Source organism: Larus michahellis, chromosome 1 (genome assembly GCF_964199755.1).
Source record: "Larus michahellis chromosome 1, bLarMic1.1, whole genome shotgun sequence".
Classification (NCBI taxonomy): domain Eukaryota; kingdom Metazoa; phylum Chordata; class Aves; order Charadriiformes; family Laridae; genus Larus; species Larus michahellis.
This window is the reverse complement of record NC_133896.1, coordinates 152,591,580-152,604,872: the sequence shown is the minus strand read 5'-3', so window position 1 is coordinate 152,604,872 and position 13,293 is coordinate 152,591,580. Positions and strand designations below refer to the sequence as shown.

At 44.4% G+C, this 13,293-nt stretch overlaps 1 protein-coding gene across 6 annotated transcripts in view; it reads right to left on the bottom strand.

The window, feature by feature from the left end:
* LOC141751873 (interleukin-1 receptor type 1-like) overlaps nt 1-11,264 on the bottom strand; it is a 29,350-nt gene extending 18,086 nt beyond the window's left edge. The window contains exons 1-5 of one of the 6 annotated variants that reach the window (XM_074609440.1): nt 11,165-11,250; nt 10,149-10,703; nt 7,082-7,346; nt 5,906-5,972; nt 1,618-1,849 (exon numbers count right to left, since the gene is read on the bottom strand). In XM_074609440.1, the coding sequence (XP_074465541.1) occupies nt 1,618-1,849; nt 5,906-5,966 (293 nt within the window). In that variant the 5' untranslated portion in view covers nt 5,967-5,972; nt 7,082-7,346; nt 10,149-10,703; nt 11,165-11,250. Of the gene's footprint in view, nt 1-1,617; nt 1,850-5,905; nt 6,049-7,081; nt 7,347-10,148; nt 10,704-11,164 lie in introns of those variants that run through there. The other 5 variants (XM_074609430.1, XM_074609455.1, XM_074609471.1 and 2 more) reach the window with 5 other exon arrangements.
* Nucleotides 11,265-13,293: the final 2,029 nt, after the last annotated feature.

Here is a 13,293-nt window from a genome sequence, read left to right as displayed (position 1 = left end):
ACATATAAAGAAGAACAAGCTGTAACTCTTAGCAGAAGAGAGACAGAGCTTTTGAACAGCATATACATCAAGGTGCAATATCAATGTGAAACCAATTCACACCAAGCGCTCTACAAGAACCAGTGGTACAGTAGCTCTGCAGAGGAGAGATTGCACTAGAAACCAGAAGTCTATGCCCGAAATAAAGGAATACTTTCTATTAATTCACTGCTCAACTCTTCATTTCTCAATGCTATGCTAAGGGAGAAGTTTCCAGAAGAGTGAACTGCATGTTTTGATAGTCCTGGCTTCAACTTCTTTATACTGCACCTTGACAAGCCCTGTAATTAAGGTTTAAGTGACTGATGCGCAAAATGTAGCCTACGGTTAACACAACCGAACTTTAGCAAGCTTTCTGTGCTGCTGACATCATGCAAGCCAGGGATGTGAGATGCCCACGGGAACACATCTCATGGCTACAGCAACCAGAAGCATATCAGGAAAAACTAAATTAAAATTATTTAACTGGGTAGCTTTGAAGTGATTACATTTCTTCTGACTTCCAATTTTAGCTTCATTATCGACTCTGGAGCAGGAAGGTGCAAAGGCCTGCGACTCGTGCCTATGTAGGAAGTTTTTGCTGATCACTGTGACTACATTCACAACACAAACCCCTTCGGCATACCGGGTGTATTGTACACACACCAGCACACACAACCACACACCTCTAAAACAAATTTTGGTCACCCAAAAAAGTCTGCATTGGCTGTTCTCAGTGTGCTGTGGAAAGACCACGAGAAGAACAATTTCTGTCTGCCTTCCCAAAATTAATTTCCTCTTCAGCACGCACTGAATTTCAGCCATTACAAATACGATTTGAACACCTGAAGTGGTGAAGTCCAGTGCGCTAATCTGAGCTGTAAATACGGCAAGACCTTTAAATACTGAAGAGGTGAAAAGAGTCTACTGGGTTTTTTTCTTCTTTGTGCACTCAGATCTTTTGAGCAGTACTGGGGATGCATTACTTTCACTGTCTCTGAAGCTGTCTAGCACATTGCTTCGCTCTTCACATGCATTCTCATTTTTGACCAGTAACATTTGATAATATTTCAAAATAAAAATTAAGAGTGGTTTTCTGCCTTTTAATTTGTAAATTTCTAAACAATTCCCTAAAAGTTGCTATGCTCTCCAGAAAGCCTGTATGTGGTGATACTGCATAACACATGGAGTTTGCTCCTCTTAGATCCTTCTTCCATTTACCCATGTCCAATGAAGAAACCAAAATGTTCTTTTGATCTGACAGTATCAAACAGCAATTTGAACACGGGAAAAGCTGAAGTAGTTAAGACTTTTCGCTGTGACCTTACACTTCATCCAAAACAAACAACCCACACAGACCACTGTCAATATTAATATGCTTTAAGATAAACAGTCTTCTGTATGAACCACTTCTGCAATGCTACATGTGTGGAAGAAAAGGGAAAAAAAGGCACCACGCAGAAACAAAAAGCATGGTCAAAACAGTGCTTTTAATGGATCTAAGCTCTCTACCTAAACCAAAAAAATTCTGTACACTCAAGTTCCACACATATAACACTTGTGTTAGCAACCCAGTTGTTTCCCTCCTCCCTTCCTTACCTTACATGACATTCATAAAGTCCAGAATCTTCCAGTGTTGCAGGAATAAACCAAAGCAAGCCCTCTCGCTGATGGATCCTGGCGTCTCTCTCTGTGGTTACTGGTGTAACACTACCGTTTTTATACCACGTCAGATTGTAATCAGGGTGAAGCATTGGCAATGTAATTATTGGGCAACTAATAGCTGTAGGTTCTCCAACAAGCACAAAGTAATTACAAATAACACATTCTTCTATTAAAAAAGATAAGAAAAAAAATGATCAATGCTTTTAGTCTGTGTACTTTTATGTTTTATAAGTACTAATATCCAATTCAAGTTATACAGAATTAGAAAATAAACTTTCTGTAACAATTTACCATTAAAACATTGCAAGGTTACCATTTTTCATTTGTTTAGCACCTTCTGGTTGAGGATCTAAACACCATATTTTACAAAGCTTATGTCACAACTTCCCTATATTAAGGTAGTCAGCAACAAGCACATGTAAGTCCAATAGCCTCAATGCAAACCAAGGTATAAGAAGATACATGGAATTCACCAGGCAACAGAAGCTTCGCAACTCACCTGTCATGTCCTTGTATTTGAGCATGTTAGTAATTTTGCAGAATTACCAAATTCTTAACATAGATATTAAGTATGAAAAGCACAGTGCAAACAGTAGCAGTGCAGAGCTCCTCACAGCACTCTGGCCGTTACGACTGTGGGGCCAAAAAAAAAATGGGGAAAAAGAAAAATGGGGTGGGGGGGTAAGGATTGTTTTTGACCTGAAGCACAAGACAGTGTGGAATGAGATCAAGATCTCAACACATCCAAGTCGTCTGTGAACCAACATGTCATAATACAAAGGAAATTTGGAGAGACGCAGTATTTAGATTATGAAGTCTTGACTATAATGTATTTCCTTCCTACATTTTCAATTTCCGTCATCTTTATCCAGAAGGCCCTTTAAATTAGGAACATTATTCCTATAATGAATGTAATTAGGAATATCACATAAAAGGTGCGCACAAGCAGAATTTTTACAATTATGGCTGTGTAACAAGTTGACAAGACACAATCATGCAGCCTAGCAAACAGGTTTTTTTAAACATCAGCCAAAAAAATACAAGAGAAAGAAGGACAGATGCTGCAAGAAGTCAGTGCGGTACCAGTTTAGCACAAACAGAGCAGGCCATTTGATTATAAAGCAGATTTTAAAAGCTTCCAAACTTTTGCATACACGTGCAACACTGAATTCCTATAAACTGCAAAACATCTGACTGAACCGATTTTACAAATCTTGCTGAATGACTGTAAAAATACACAGCTAATGTATTCAATTTCAAAATAATAAAAAAAAACCTCTTCAGTGATCTTTCCAGTCCCACCACTTTCCTATCACCTTGTTTAAACATCTCCAAGTAGGTCCCTATGGAGATTAAACTAATTCAGAGACATTCATATTAGACTGTTTATACCAAGAGCAGCAAGACAAGCATCATTAACTTATGTAGCCCTAAACTTTACTGACAAATTAGATCTACCATGAAAAATATTACCAATTAATTGTAAAGGAAACTAAGCCCTACTGCTTTAAGGACTAGAGCTACAGCATGTCTCTTAAATAAGGCATTCAACAGCTAACTTTAAGTCAAGAAAGCCAATCTCCTTGGACTTTCTTAAAAAGAATTGGGGAGAGGCTAATCTGTACCCTAAATTTATGTGGCTAGCTTTAAAAATACTTATGTCCATTTGTCCATTCCATCCCCAGGGCAACTTAATTCCAAAAAGAGGCATTCAGCTTATCTTCAATACGCAGAAGGAAAAACAAACCCCAAATCCACTATTTGTTCTCAGTAACTCTTTTCTTTTTTCAGGAGTTCTCAGTAACTCCTGAAACAACTGGTAGGTGAGCCTACCACGGGAAGTGCCTTGCTAGACCTACTGTTGACAAACAGAGAAGGACTAGTGGGAGATGCGGTGGTCAGAGGTTGTCTTGGGTTTAGTGATCATGAAATGGTCAAGTTTTCAATTCGTAGCGATGTAAGGAGATGGGTTAGCAAAACCTCCACCTTGGACTTCCAGAGGGCGGACTTTGGCTTGTTCGGGACACTGGTTGAGAGAGTCTCTTGGGAGACAGTCCTGAAGGGCAAAGGGGTCCAGGAAGGCTGGACGCCCTTCAAGAAGGAAACCTTAAAGGCCCAGGAGCAGGCTGTCCCCAAGTGTCACAAGTCTAAAGGGCGGGGAAAACGGCCAGTCTGGATGAATAAGGAACTTCTGATGGGACTTAGGAATAAAAGGAGGGTTTACCACCTTTGGAAGAAGGGACAGGCAACTCAGGAGGAGTACAGAGATCTCGTTAGGTTATACAGAGAGAAAATTAGGAAGGCAAAAGCCCAGCTGGAGCTCAACTTGGCCACTAACATTAAGGACAACAAAAAAAGCTTTTATAAATACATCAACAAAAAGAAACCAGGGAGAATCTCCATCCCTTACTGGATGCGGGGGGGAAAGTTGCAACCAAAGACAAGGAGAAGGCTGAGATACTTAATGCCTTCTTTGCCTCCGTCTTCAATAGTCAGACCAGCTATCCCCAGGGTGCTCAGCCTCCTGAGCTGGAAGATAAGGATGGAGAGCAGAACAACCCACCCATAATCCAGGAGGAAGTAGTCAATGATCTGCTTCTGCACCTAGACGCACATAAGTCTATGCGGCTGGATGGGATTCACCCAAGAGTACTCAGGGAGCTGGCGGGAGAGCTCACCAAGCCTCTCTCCATCATTTATCAACAATCCTGGTCAAGAGGGGAGGTACCAGATGATTGGAGGGCAGCTAATGTGACGCCCATCTACAAGAAGGGTCAGAAGGAGGATCCGGGAAACTACAGGCCTGTCAGCCTGACCTCGGTACCAGAAAAGATCATGGAGAAGGTCATCTTGAGTGAGCTCTCACAGCAAGTGCAGGGCAGCCAAGGGATCAGGGCCAGCCAGCATGGGTTTAGGAAAGAGAGGTCCTGCTTAACCAACCTGATCTCTTTCTATGACCATGTGACCTGCCTTCTGGATGTAGGGAAGGCTGTGGATGTTGTCTATCTGGAGTTTGGCAAGGCCTTTGAGACCGTCTCCCATAGCATTCTCCTGGAGAATCTGGCGAATCATGGCATAGACAAGTGTACTCTTCACTGGGTTAAAAACTGGCTGGATGGCCGTGCCCAGAGAGTTGTGATTAATGGGGTGAAATCCTGTTGGTGGCCGGTCACCAGTGGTGTCCCTCAGGGCTCAGTTTTGGGGCCAGTTTTGTTTAATATCTTTATCAATGATCTGGATGAGGGGATTGAGTGCACCCTCAGTAAGTTTGCAGGTGACACCAAACTAGGTGGGAGTGTTGATCTGCTTGAGGGTAGGAAGGCTCTACAGAGGGACCTGGACAGGCTGGATCAATGGGCCAAGGCCAACTGTATGAGGTTTAATAAGGCCAAGTGCCGGGTCCTGCATTTCAGCCACAACCACCCCAAGCAGCGCTACAGGCTTGGGGAAGAGTGGCTGGAAAGCTGCCCGGCAGAAAAGGACCTGGGGGTGCTGGTGGACGGCCAGCTTAACATGAGCCAGCAGTGTGCCCAGGTGGCCAAGAGGGCCAACAGCATTCTGGTCTATATCAGGAACAGCGTGGCCAGCAGGAGCAGGGAAGTGATCGTGCCTCTGTACTCGGCACTGGTGAGGCCTCACCTCGAGTGCTGTGTTCAGTTCTGGGCCCCTCTGTACAAGAGGGACATTGAAGTGCTGGAGCGTGTCCAGAGGAGAGCGACCAGGCTGGTGAGGGGTCTGGAGACCAGGTCATATGAGGAGAGGCTGAGGGAGCTGGGCATGTTTAGCTTGGAGAAGAGGAGGCTGAGGGGAGACCTCATTGCCCCCTACAACTCCCTGAAAGGAGGTTGGAGAGAGGTGGGTGTTGGCCTCTTCTCCCAGGTGAATAATGACAGGACCAGAGGAAATGGTGTGAAGTTGCGGCAGGGGAGATTTAGGTTAGATATTAGGAAGAATTACTTTACTGAAAGAGTGGTCAGGCACTGGAACAGCCTGCCCAGGGAGGTGGTTGAGTCACCATCCCTAGAGGTGTTTAAGAAACGTCTAGATGTGGCACTTCAGGGCATGCTCTAGTGGCAGAGATTGTAGGTTGTTTGGTTGGACTCAATGATCTCAAAGGTCCTTTCCAACCATGAAGATTCTATGATTCTATTAAATACACACAACTCGTCTCTTGCAGTTTTTCTTTTTTAAAATGGCAATTTCAACAACATATTTAACTTACCAGCACTGAACAGAGGTATCAGTAGAATGATATGACCAATGAGCAAAAATGTAGATGTCATCTTTTGCTGTAAAGAATAATTTTTTTCCATTAGTGTGATAAGAGTGTTCGAGCTGCGCTGTCCTCTGCACCCTGCAATACTCCTTAAAAAAATCAGGAGAAGCATTAGTCATCCTGGGGAGGGGAAAAAGGATCTGGTAATTTAACCCCAGCCTTTGAAGATTTCAACTACAGTAACTGTTGGCCTGCACAGAATGCTGATCAGTTTTCAGCTTTCTACTGGAATTTTTCCAAATTTCTACTGGAATAACTATTGCATAAAGTGTAATTTTCTTTTGCCAGCATAGTTAAGCCCAAAAAAACCCAAAACCCCAACCCTCTAGCATAGACTAGTTATTCTAGCATACAGTTATTTAAGCCATACTGTATAATTTAGAAACCAAGCTTGATTAAGCTACTCCTCTTTTCACATGAATGTGAGAGACACAATCACAGAGATGTATGAGGTTTTGTTCTTTGAACTGTTCTTGTACAGTTGAGGCAGCATTGCTTTTAAGAGCAGATGAACTCGTAGTTTTTTGTGGGAGGACAAGCACACCGTAACTCCAGTGTGATCGGCACTTCAATTGGCATCTAAAGTCAAACGTGTGTGGAAACCGCAGCTAATATGAATTGCTGTGGTCAGACACAAAACAAAGCGTTCAAGAGTTGTAGTTTCACTTCACACCTCAGGTCTTCTTTGCAGCTTTCTCTAACAAAGACATGACTGAACAGACACCCACTGCCCTCACGGCCCGCAAGTGGCTTCCATGAAGCCTCTAAATCTTAACCAAGTCGTGCTCCCCTCTCAGATGCGCCTGCTTTTTCTTGGCAAGATGTCATCAGAGCACTTCCCACGCCTTCTACTGTCAGACAGCTGTCAAACACTTAACCCCTTTCCCTTCTGACAGCTCCTTGTAGGTTAAGGTCAGCATTTAGTTGTCTTGCTTTTCCTCAGTTCCCGACTATTTTGCATGCTGCTCCCTTTCACTGTAAAGCAACCTGGTTTCCCACATAGTTGTCCATTACAAAACATTCATCGCACGGGTCCTAGTTAATATTTGCCTTCTACCCAGCTAGAAATGGCTGGAAGAATAGATGGTATTCCCTGAAAAAACACACATGGCCACGACTTACTTTTATATCCAATGTAGTTCACTTTAGTGACAAGTAAGCCACACCAGCTCCTTCTTTTCAAGCATTTCATGCGCAGAAGTGTTGGGGTAGTAGGGAGGGACACACAGAGTTCGACACTTTAATATAACAGCCTCCAAGTATGTACTTCTTTTGGTCAGTTTATCTGACAAAGCACTCATACCGTAGTCTTTATTTCGTCGCCTTGTATGTGGTTTTACTGTAACTTGCCAATGAGCTGATCATCATTCTTGGAGTTTCAGTTTACCTGTAAAGTGTGGAAAAGGGAGTGGAGAAGGAGAAAAAAGGATCAAAATATAACATATGGACAGCAGCATACAAGATCAAATTTTCTACAGACATCGTAAATGTAAAAGCAAGAGCATCCCTCTGCCTACACTAGAGAGATGACTTAAAAGAAAACAGCAACAACAAAATTTGCAGTAAAGATTGACCAAGAATTTTACCAAAAACCTTCAGAAAAATGAAGTTTTTGCCAAAAACAAGACAACATTACACAGGTGCCAAGCAAGCAACAAAACCAGACGTAAGTAGCCACTTTGTAAGACAGATTTAACCAGTAAAGGAAACAAAGAATTAGGGCAAGAATAACTAATCAATCCAACAGGTTAAGCTTTACATTTTGCCCCCACTACTGGTCTCCAGTACCAAGAGTGGATGTCTTCCTAATATTGCAGGCTAAAGCTCAACTTTTTTAAAGTTCTAGTCTTTCAAAATTCACACACACACCCACCCTTCAAATATTGCAGTGGTAAAGCTTAACAACTCTGGAAAGAAGGGAAAAAGCCTCTAGCTCTTGTAGTTGCAACAGCTTGCAGTATATGGAGCATTTCTCTTCTGGTCCGTACAGTTTCAAGTGACAACACAAGGTTTTTACACTTTTCTTAAACAAAATATACAAAGAAACACTATCCAAAATCCACAAATGTGAAACAGCAACCTTTGTTTAAAAAACAGATGTCTGTTCACATACCTAACAACTTCAGCCTTGTAGTGCCTTCTATCCCACTCAGCAATACAAAATGCCCCTGTGATACAGAAACTCAAAAATCTCACGCAGAGAGAATGGCAATTTCACTGATGACACTGCTTACATACTTAGTTTGGAAAACTGTTTCAGCTCAAAGCTTGCTGGGCTCAAAGGAAAAATGTATGTGAATTCTTTTAAAGGCGGGGGGGGGGGGGGAACAACAAACAAACAAAACCCCACACCACCAACCAATCATGTTTGTGATTCGAGCTACTAAAAAAAAACAAAAAACGAAGGTTTGATTTCCAAGTTACTTTCCTAATATTTATCTTCCCATAGTTAAAATACAACTTACTCTTGCTCCTTCAAATTTCTAAAATTGCCATCTTGAAAACCAAAATAGAAAACACGTGGACCTAATTTAAGATACTGACATTTTGTTCTTCACAGGATGTCTATTTTCACAGAACTTGCCTTTTTACTTGCTTTAGGCACACTGCCAACTTTAAATGCCATGAGAACAAGTTTAGAGACATAATGGGTCCTGAAGTCTTCATGCTGCGGAATTAGCAAACTTGTCCTTCAGGAAGCTGTGCAAAACATATAACCGTATCTTTGTTTTCCAAATTTTCTGTCTCCAATTTTTAAAAGGTTTTACTTGTAAATAATTTATAAACCCATAGACACGACAGATCCTTGCAAAGGCAAACACAATGAAAAAAGGCTCAAGACAGTAGCATAGAAAGCATCTAAGCCCCTCATATCAGCACATCGCTGTTAATTTAAGTGGCTTTCAATATTGATCGCTCTCTATGGGTACTCATTCCAGCAAGGGTGACCAACAGATCCTCAGCCTTTGACTCAACCAAGACAAAATTCAACCCACCACAACAATTCATACACCTCACACCTTGTTCCTTGTTGTGCTTGCTGCTGTCAACAGGAATAAGCTGTTAAGCTGCCTATCGGGGTTAAACCGCAACAGTAAAGCAAGACAAAATTTCTAACAGACTGTACCTTGTTTCCAGTCTCCCACTTTCCTGAGGTCCCAGCTTTCCTAACATGCTCAAAAATGCAAATGATCATTTTATGGGGGCATGCTTCAACACCGAGTCACACAAAACGATGAACAAGCACCCTCTAGAAGTGGATCCAGATATTCATTGTGGTATTCTGACATTGAAGTGATGACCACAAACCTTAGTCCTTAAATGCCTCCATTCCAGACAATCCTGCAAGTTGCAGGACTACAGAAAAGTCATACCTTTAATGAAAACCCAACATCCAAGACATCTCATTGAAGCTACACCAAAATGAAGTCACAGAAATCAAAGAACATTCACAAAGAAGCCTGCCAAAGATAGTTAAATCTTTAGAAGCTAAATTCCAGTTCGACTTTGAGACAAAGTATTAATTGCTCAAAGTCTGCATCTGAACAAAGTGTTTGTTACAGGTACTGCCTCAACTTTCACCAAAGCACAGGAGGATGAGAAAAAAAAAAAACAACAAACAAACCACACACACACACACAAAAAAACCCAGATGGATACCTGTAGCTGTACATAACTGGCCACCACCAGTTGATTCTGGTACAGTGAAGAGTTACCTATCCACCAACTTCCCCCACACGTCAAACCACAGGCAATGAGAGCATCCAAATAACCTTGAAAGGAGTGCTCTTAGTATTCAAAGCCGCTGAAAACAGTACCTCCTTTCTGCATCAAGTGGAAGGAGGTCATTTCGCAGTCAGCACTTTGAAAACTTTTCTGTCATTTCAACTCCTGATACCTGTCTATATAAAGTAACGTGGACTTTAATGTGAAATAGTTCATAAGTCCAAAGTAAGTTATTACTTTTCCACTAACATTTTCAAGTACAGTTAACAGGCATTTCAAAGGACCAAAAAAATAGTAATGGGTATTTCTCATTTAAGGATTAATTTAAAAGACCTGAACTAAGGATTTCGCATTACAGAACAATTTTTGTGCAAGAGTTTTTTTGCCAGTTTCTCAGCTTTTACAGCACTCCAATTTCACAATCTATATGAAAGGCGAGCATGCTCAATTTAGCAACTCCAACCTGTCTTTTGAGAATCCAGGCTCACACAAACGGTCCGAGTCGAAACCAGCGCGCAGCTGCCGAGCTGCTTTATGAAGAAGAAAAGCAAAACACATACAGCATTTCGCTCCAGTCCCTGACGAAAACTCTCCGATCTTAAGGGCTGATGCTGGAAACAAACTGGAACTTTGATTCAGCTCAGTAGTTTTCACTGGAGAGCCCGTTCCCACCAAGCTGTGGCTCTACAGGTTGTGACCAGGACAGGTCCGGGACTGTCACAGCAGCTCCTCGCTAGTGATGCTCATGGCAGCTCCTCGCTAGGTTTGATGCTGGTACTTCTGCAGACGCCTCTTTCACCCAAAGCCTCGCTCTCGTCGTCATATGAACAGTTTAAAAAAAAAAAGAGCCCCTGTTTGATCGCAGTTATGCAATAAACAGCTTCTGTAGTGTTGTACCGGGTCAAGAAGATTTTACGCCAAGCTTTATCCTGCTTCCTGTTACAAGTACTTTAAAAAATGTGGTGGCCTTCAGCACTCCTACAAGTCTTCGTTTTCCTCCCGTACTTCCTACCTGGGTCTGTATAATGCAACACACAGCGAGGAAGCAGACGCAAATGCAAAATAAATAATAATAAAAAAAATTACTTCCAAGGCAGCTATTCGGTGCCAGAAAAGCTGGAAAACCAGCAGCCAGGCGCAGAAGCAGGGGGACTGTACAAACACACTGCACACCGAAACAAACGACCTCAGAACACGCCTGAAATTAACAGAAACCGCCAGTTTTGGGGGGTTTTTTGGAAGCCATCAGCACTGCAGTCTACCTGCCGCGGAGCTGACGAGCCTTGGGGGGTCAGCCCCCCGCCACCGCCCGCTCCCCCACGCCGCCAAACGGAGACAGGAGGGGAATGACAAGCCCCGCCGCCCCCCGGACACCCCGCTGCCCTCCCCGCCACGCCGGCAGCGCTGGAAGCCCAGCCGAGCCCCGGCAGGGAGGGAGGCGGCTGCGGCCACAGCCGCCCCCGCGCCGCCCCTCCTCACCTCCGTCCGCTCCCCGCGCCGCGCCGGCTGCCCCGGCCCGCGCCACACAGCCGCCGGGCGGGCAGCAAGGCCCCGCCTCGCCCGGCAGGGCCGCGGCCGCAGACGGCGCATCGCCCCTCCCAGCGGCCGCCGCCGGTACCGCCCGGGGGCCGGCCCACGGCCTGCTGCTGGCGGGAGCGCGGCCGGCTCCTGTGGTGGAGGGTTGGAGCGCTCGTTGGGGTCCCCACAACCGTGCAGCCCCCACTGGCCCCCGAGGGCGTGCGAGCGCGCGGGGCAGGGGGGCTTGTCCCTCATGGTGGCCTCCTGTGTGGCCTCCTTTGGGGCATCTCCCCGAAGTTTGAGATGTTTTCATTGGCATCGACCCACTCCTTTTAGCCACCATGCCTGGGCTTAGTTCCCCTTCAGGCTGCCACCCCAGGGTGGCCGAAGTGGCTTTGGCGCTCTCTGGACACCCATTTTCCCTCAGGCTGCCCTCAGGGCTCATGGCAAGCCCTGACCGGACTGATCTTGGAAAGGGCAAGAGCCTGTGGCCAGCCTGGTGTGCCAGCTAACTCCCTTTTGGCAGCCCAGTGGGAGCAGAGACCTTTCACATCTTCAAATAACCAGATCACAGAGCCACAGCATGGTAGGGGTTGGAAGGGACCTCTGGAGATCACGTAGTCCAACCCCCTGCCAGAGCAGGGTCACCTACAGCAGGTTGCACAGGAACACGTCCAGGCGGGTTTTGAATGTCTCCAGAGACGGAGACTCCACCACCTCTCTGGGCAGCCTGTGCCAGTGCTCTGCCACCCTCAAAGTAAAGATGTCCCTCTTCATGTTGAGATGGAACTCTCAAGGGACATCCCACCCCTTGCACCGCCATGCATCCAGGACATGCCGGACTTAATCGTGCCTGCCCTGGGGACCAGCGTAGCTCAAGTGAAACCAGTCCTCGGCGAATCCGGCACCCCACTCATGAAGTGAGTGCAGGGACTCTCGCTTCTGCTTGATACTTACCAGAACGGACAGGTGGGTGCCTGGTGCCACCATTCCCGTATTCCATCACCCGAAGTTGCTCAACCTCTCTATTTGGAGCAGAGCTTTGTTTGCTTTCCATCGTGTAAGTGTTAACTTTTTGTCTGGTTTGGTCAGCTGTCCCTTCTGCCGTGCCAAGATATCACTTTTTTGGTTCAAAGAACAGTTTCTTCCTCCAGGGTTTGTGTAGTAACTCTATATAGTTCTCATTCTTCATTTTGATGGTGAAATTAAACGTGTTCAAACATAGAAATGCAAATTTCTCCAGACAGGGAGAAGTTTCTCTGGAATTGTTTCCTTGCCCATAGTTCTCAGTTCAGTGCCTTTTCTTCCTTGAGTTTGCCTTCAGCTCCTTCATTTTGGCTCCCACAGGCTTACTTTTAGTCACTCCTCAGAGACATGACTGTAGGGTACTCAGAGGGATTGCTTATCCCCACCTCTGCTTTTATTCAAGGTCCACATGCATTAACTTTATTTACATTCTAGTTGAAGTAAACATACATTTTAATATGAATTATAAAAATGTAATGTAAGAAGCAGCTTCTTCTTGGGGTTTGAACAATTTCCAAACCAATGTTAAGGGATTGTCAACTTGGTTAAGAGTTTGGAAAAATGTGGGAAAGCATGTTTTAGCTTATTAAATGGTAGAGGAGATCCTCTGTTCCAGACCCACAGAACCATTACTCTTTCCCGAGGGGGAAGCTCAGCCTTTTTTGGGTTAGAAGGGCTGCTTTGCTTCCCTCTTGGTTTCATTATCACTAATTAGAGGAAAAAAGGGATTCTCATACTGGCCTTCTTCCATGTTGACAATATCAGGATGAAAGGCTGGCTTGAGCCACGGAGCTCTTGGAGAGGAAAGCTGTGAAATGTTTACCAGCTTATCCGATGATACTAAGGGGGAGAAAACCTGTTATGAGCTGGATGGGTAAATTTCTATTCCTGTTGCTGTGTGTGATTATAAGCCTTCGCAAGCTCTCATGTCTGTTTTAGCTGTGCCAAATGCTTTTCTCTGCTTCTGCCTTCACTGTTTTTGAGTCAAGGGTGGTGTTAAGATGACTGGCTAAACTGGGGGAACTTTGTAGTCCATAGCAATCTTAAGAACAAAGATATTAGAG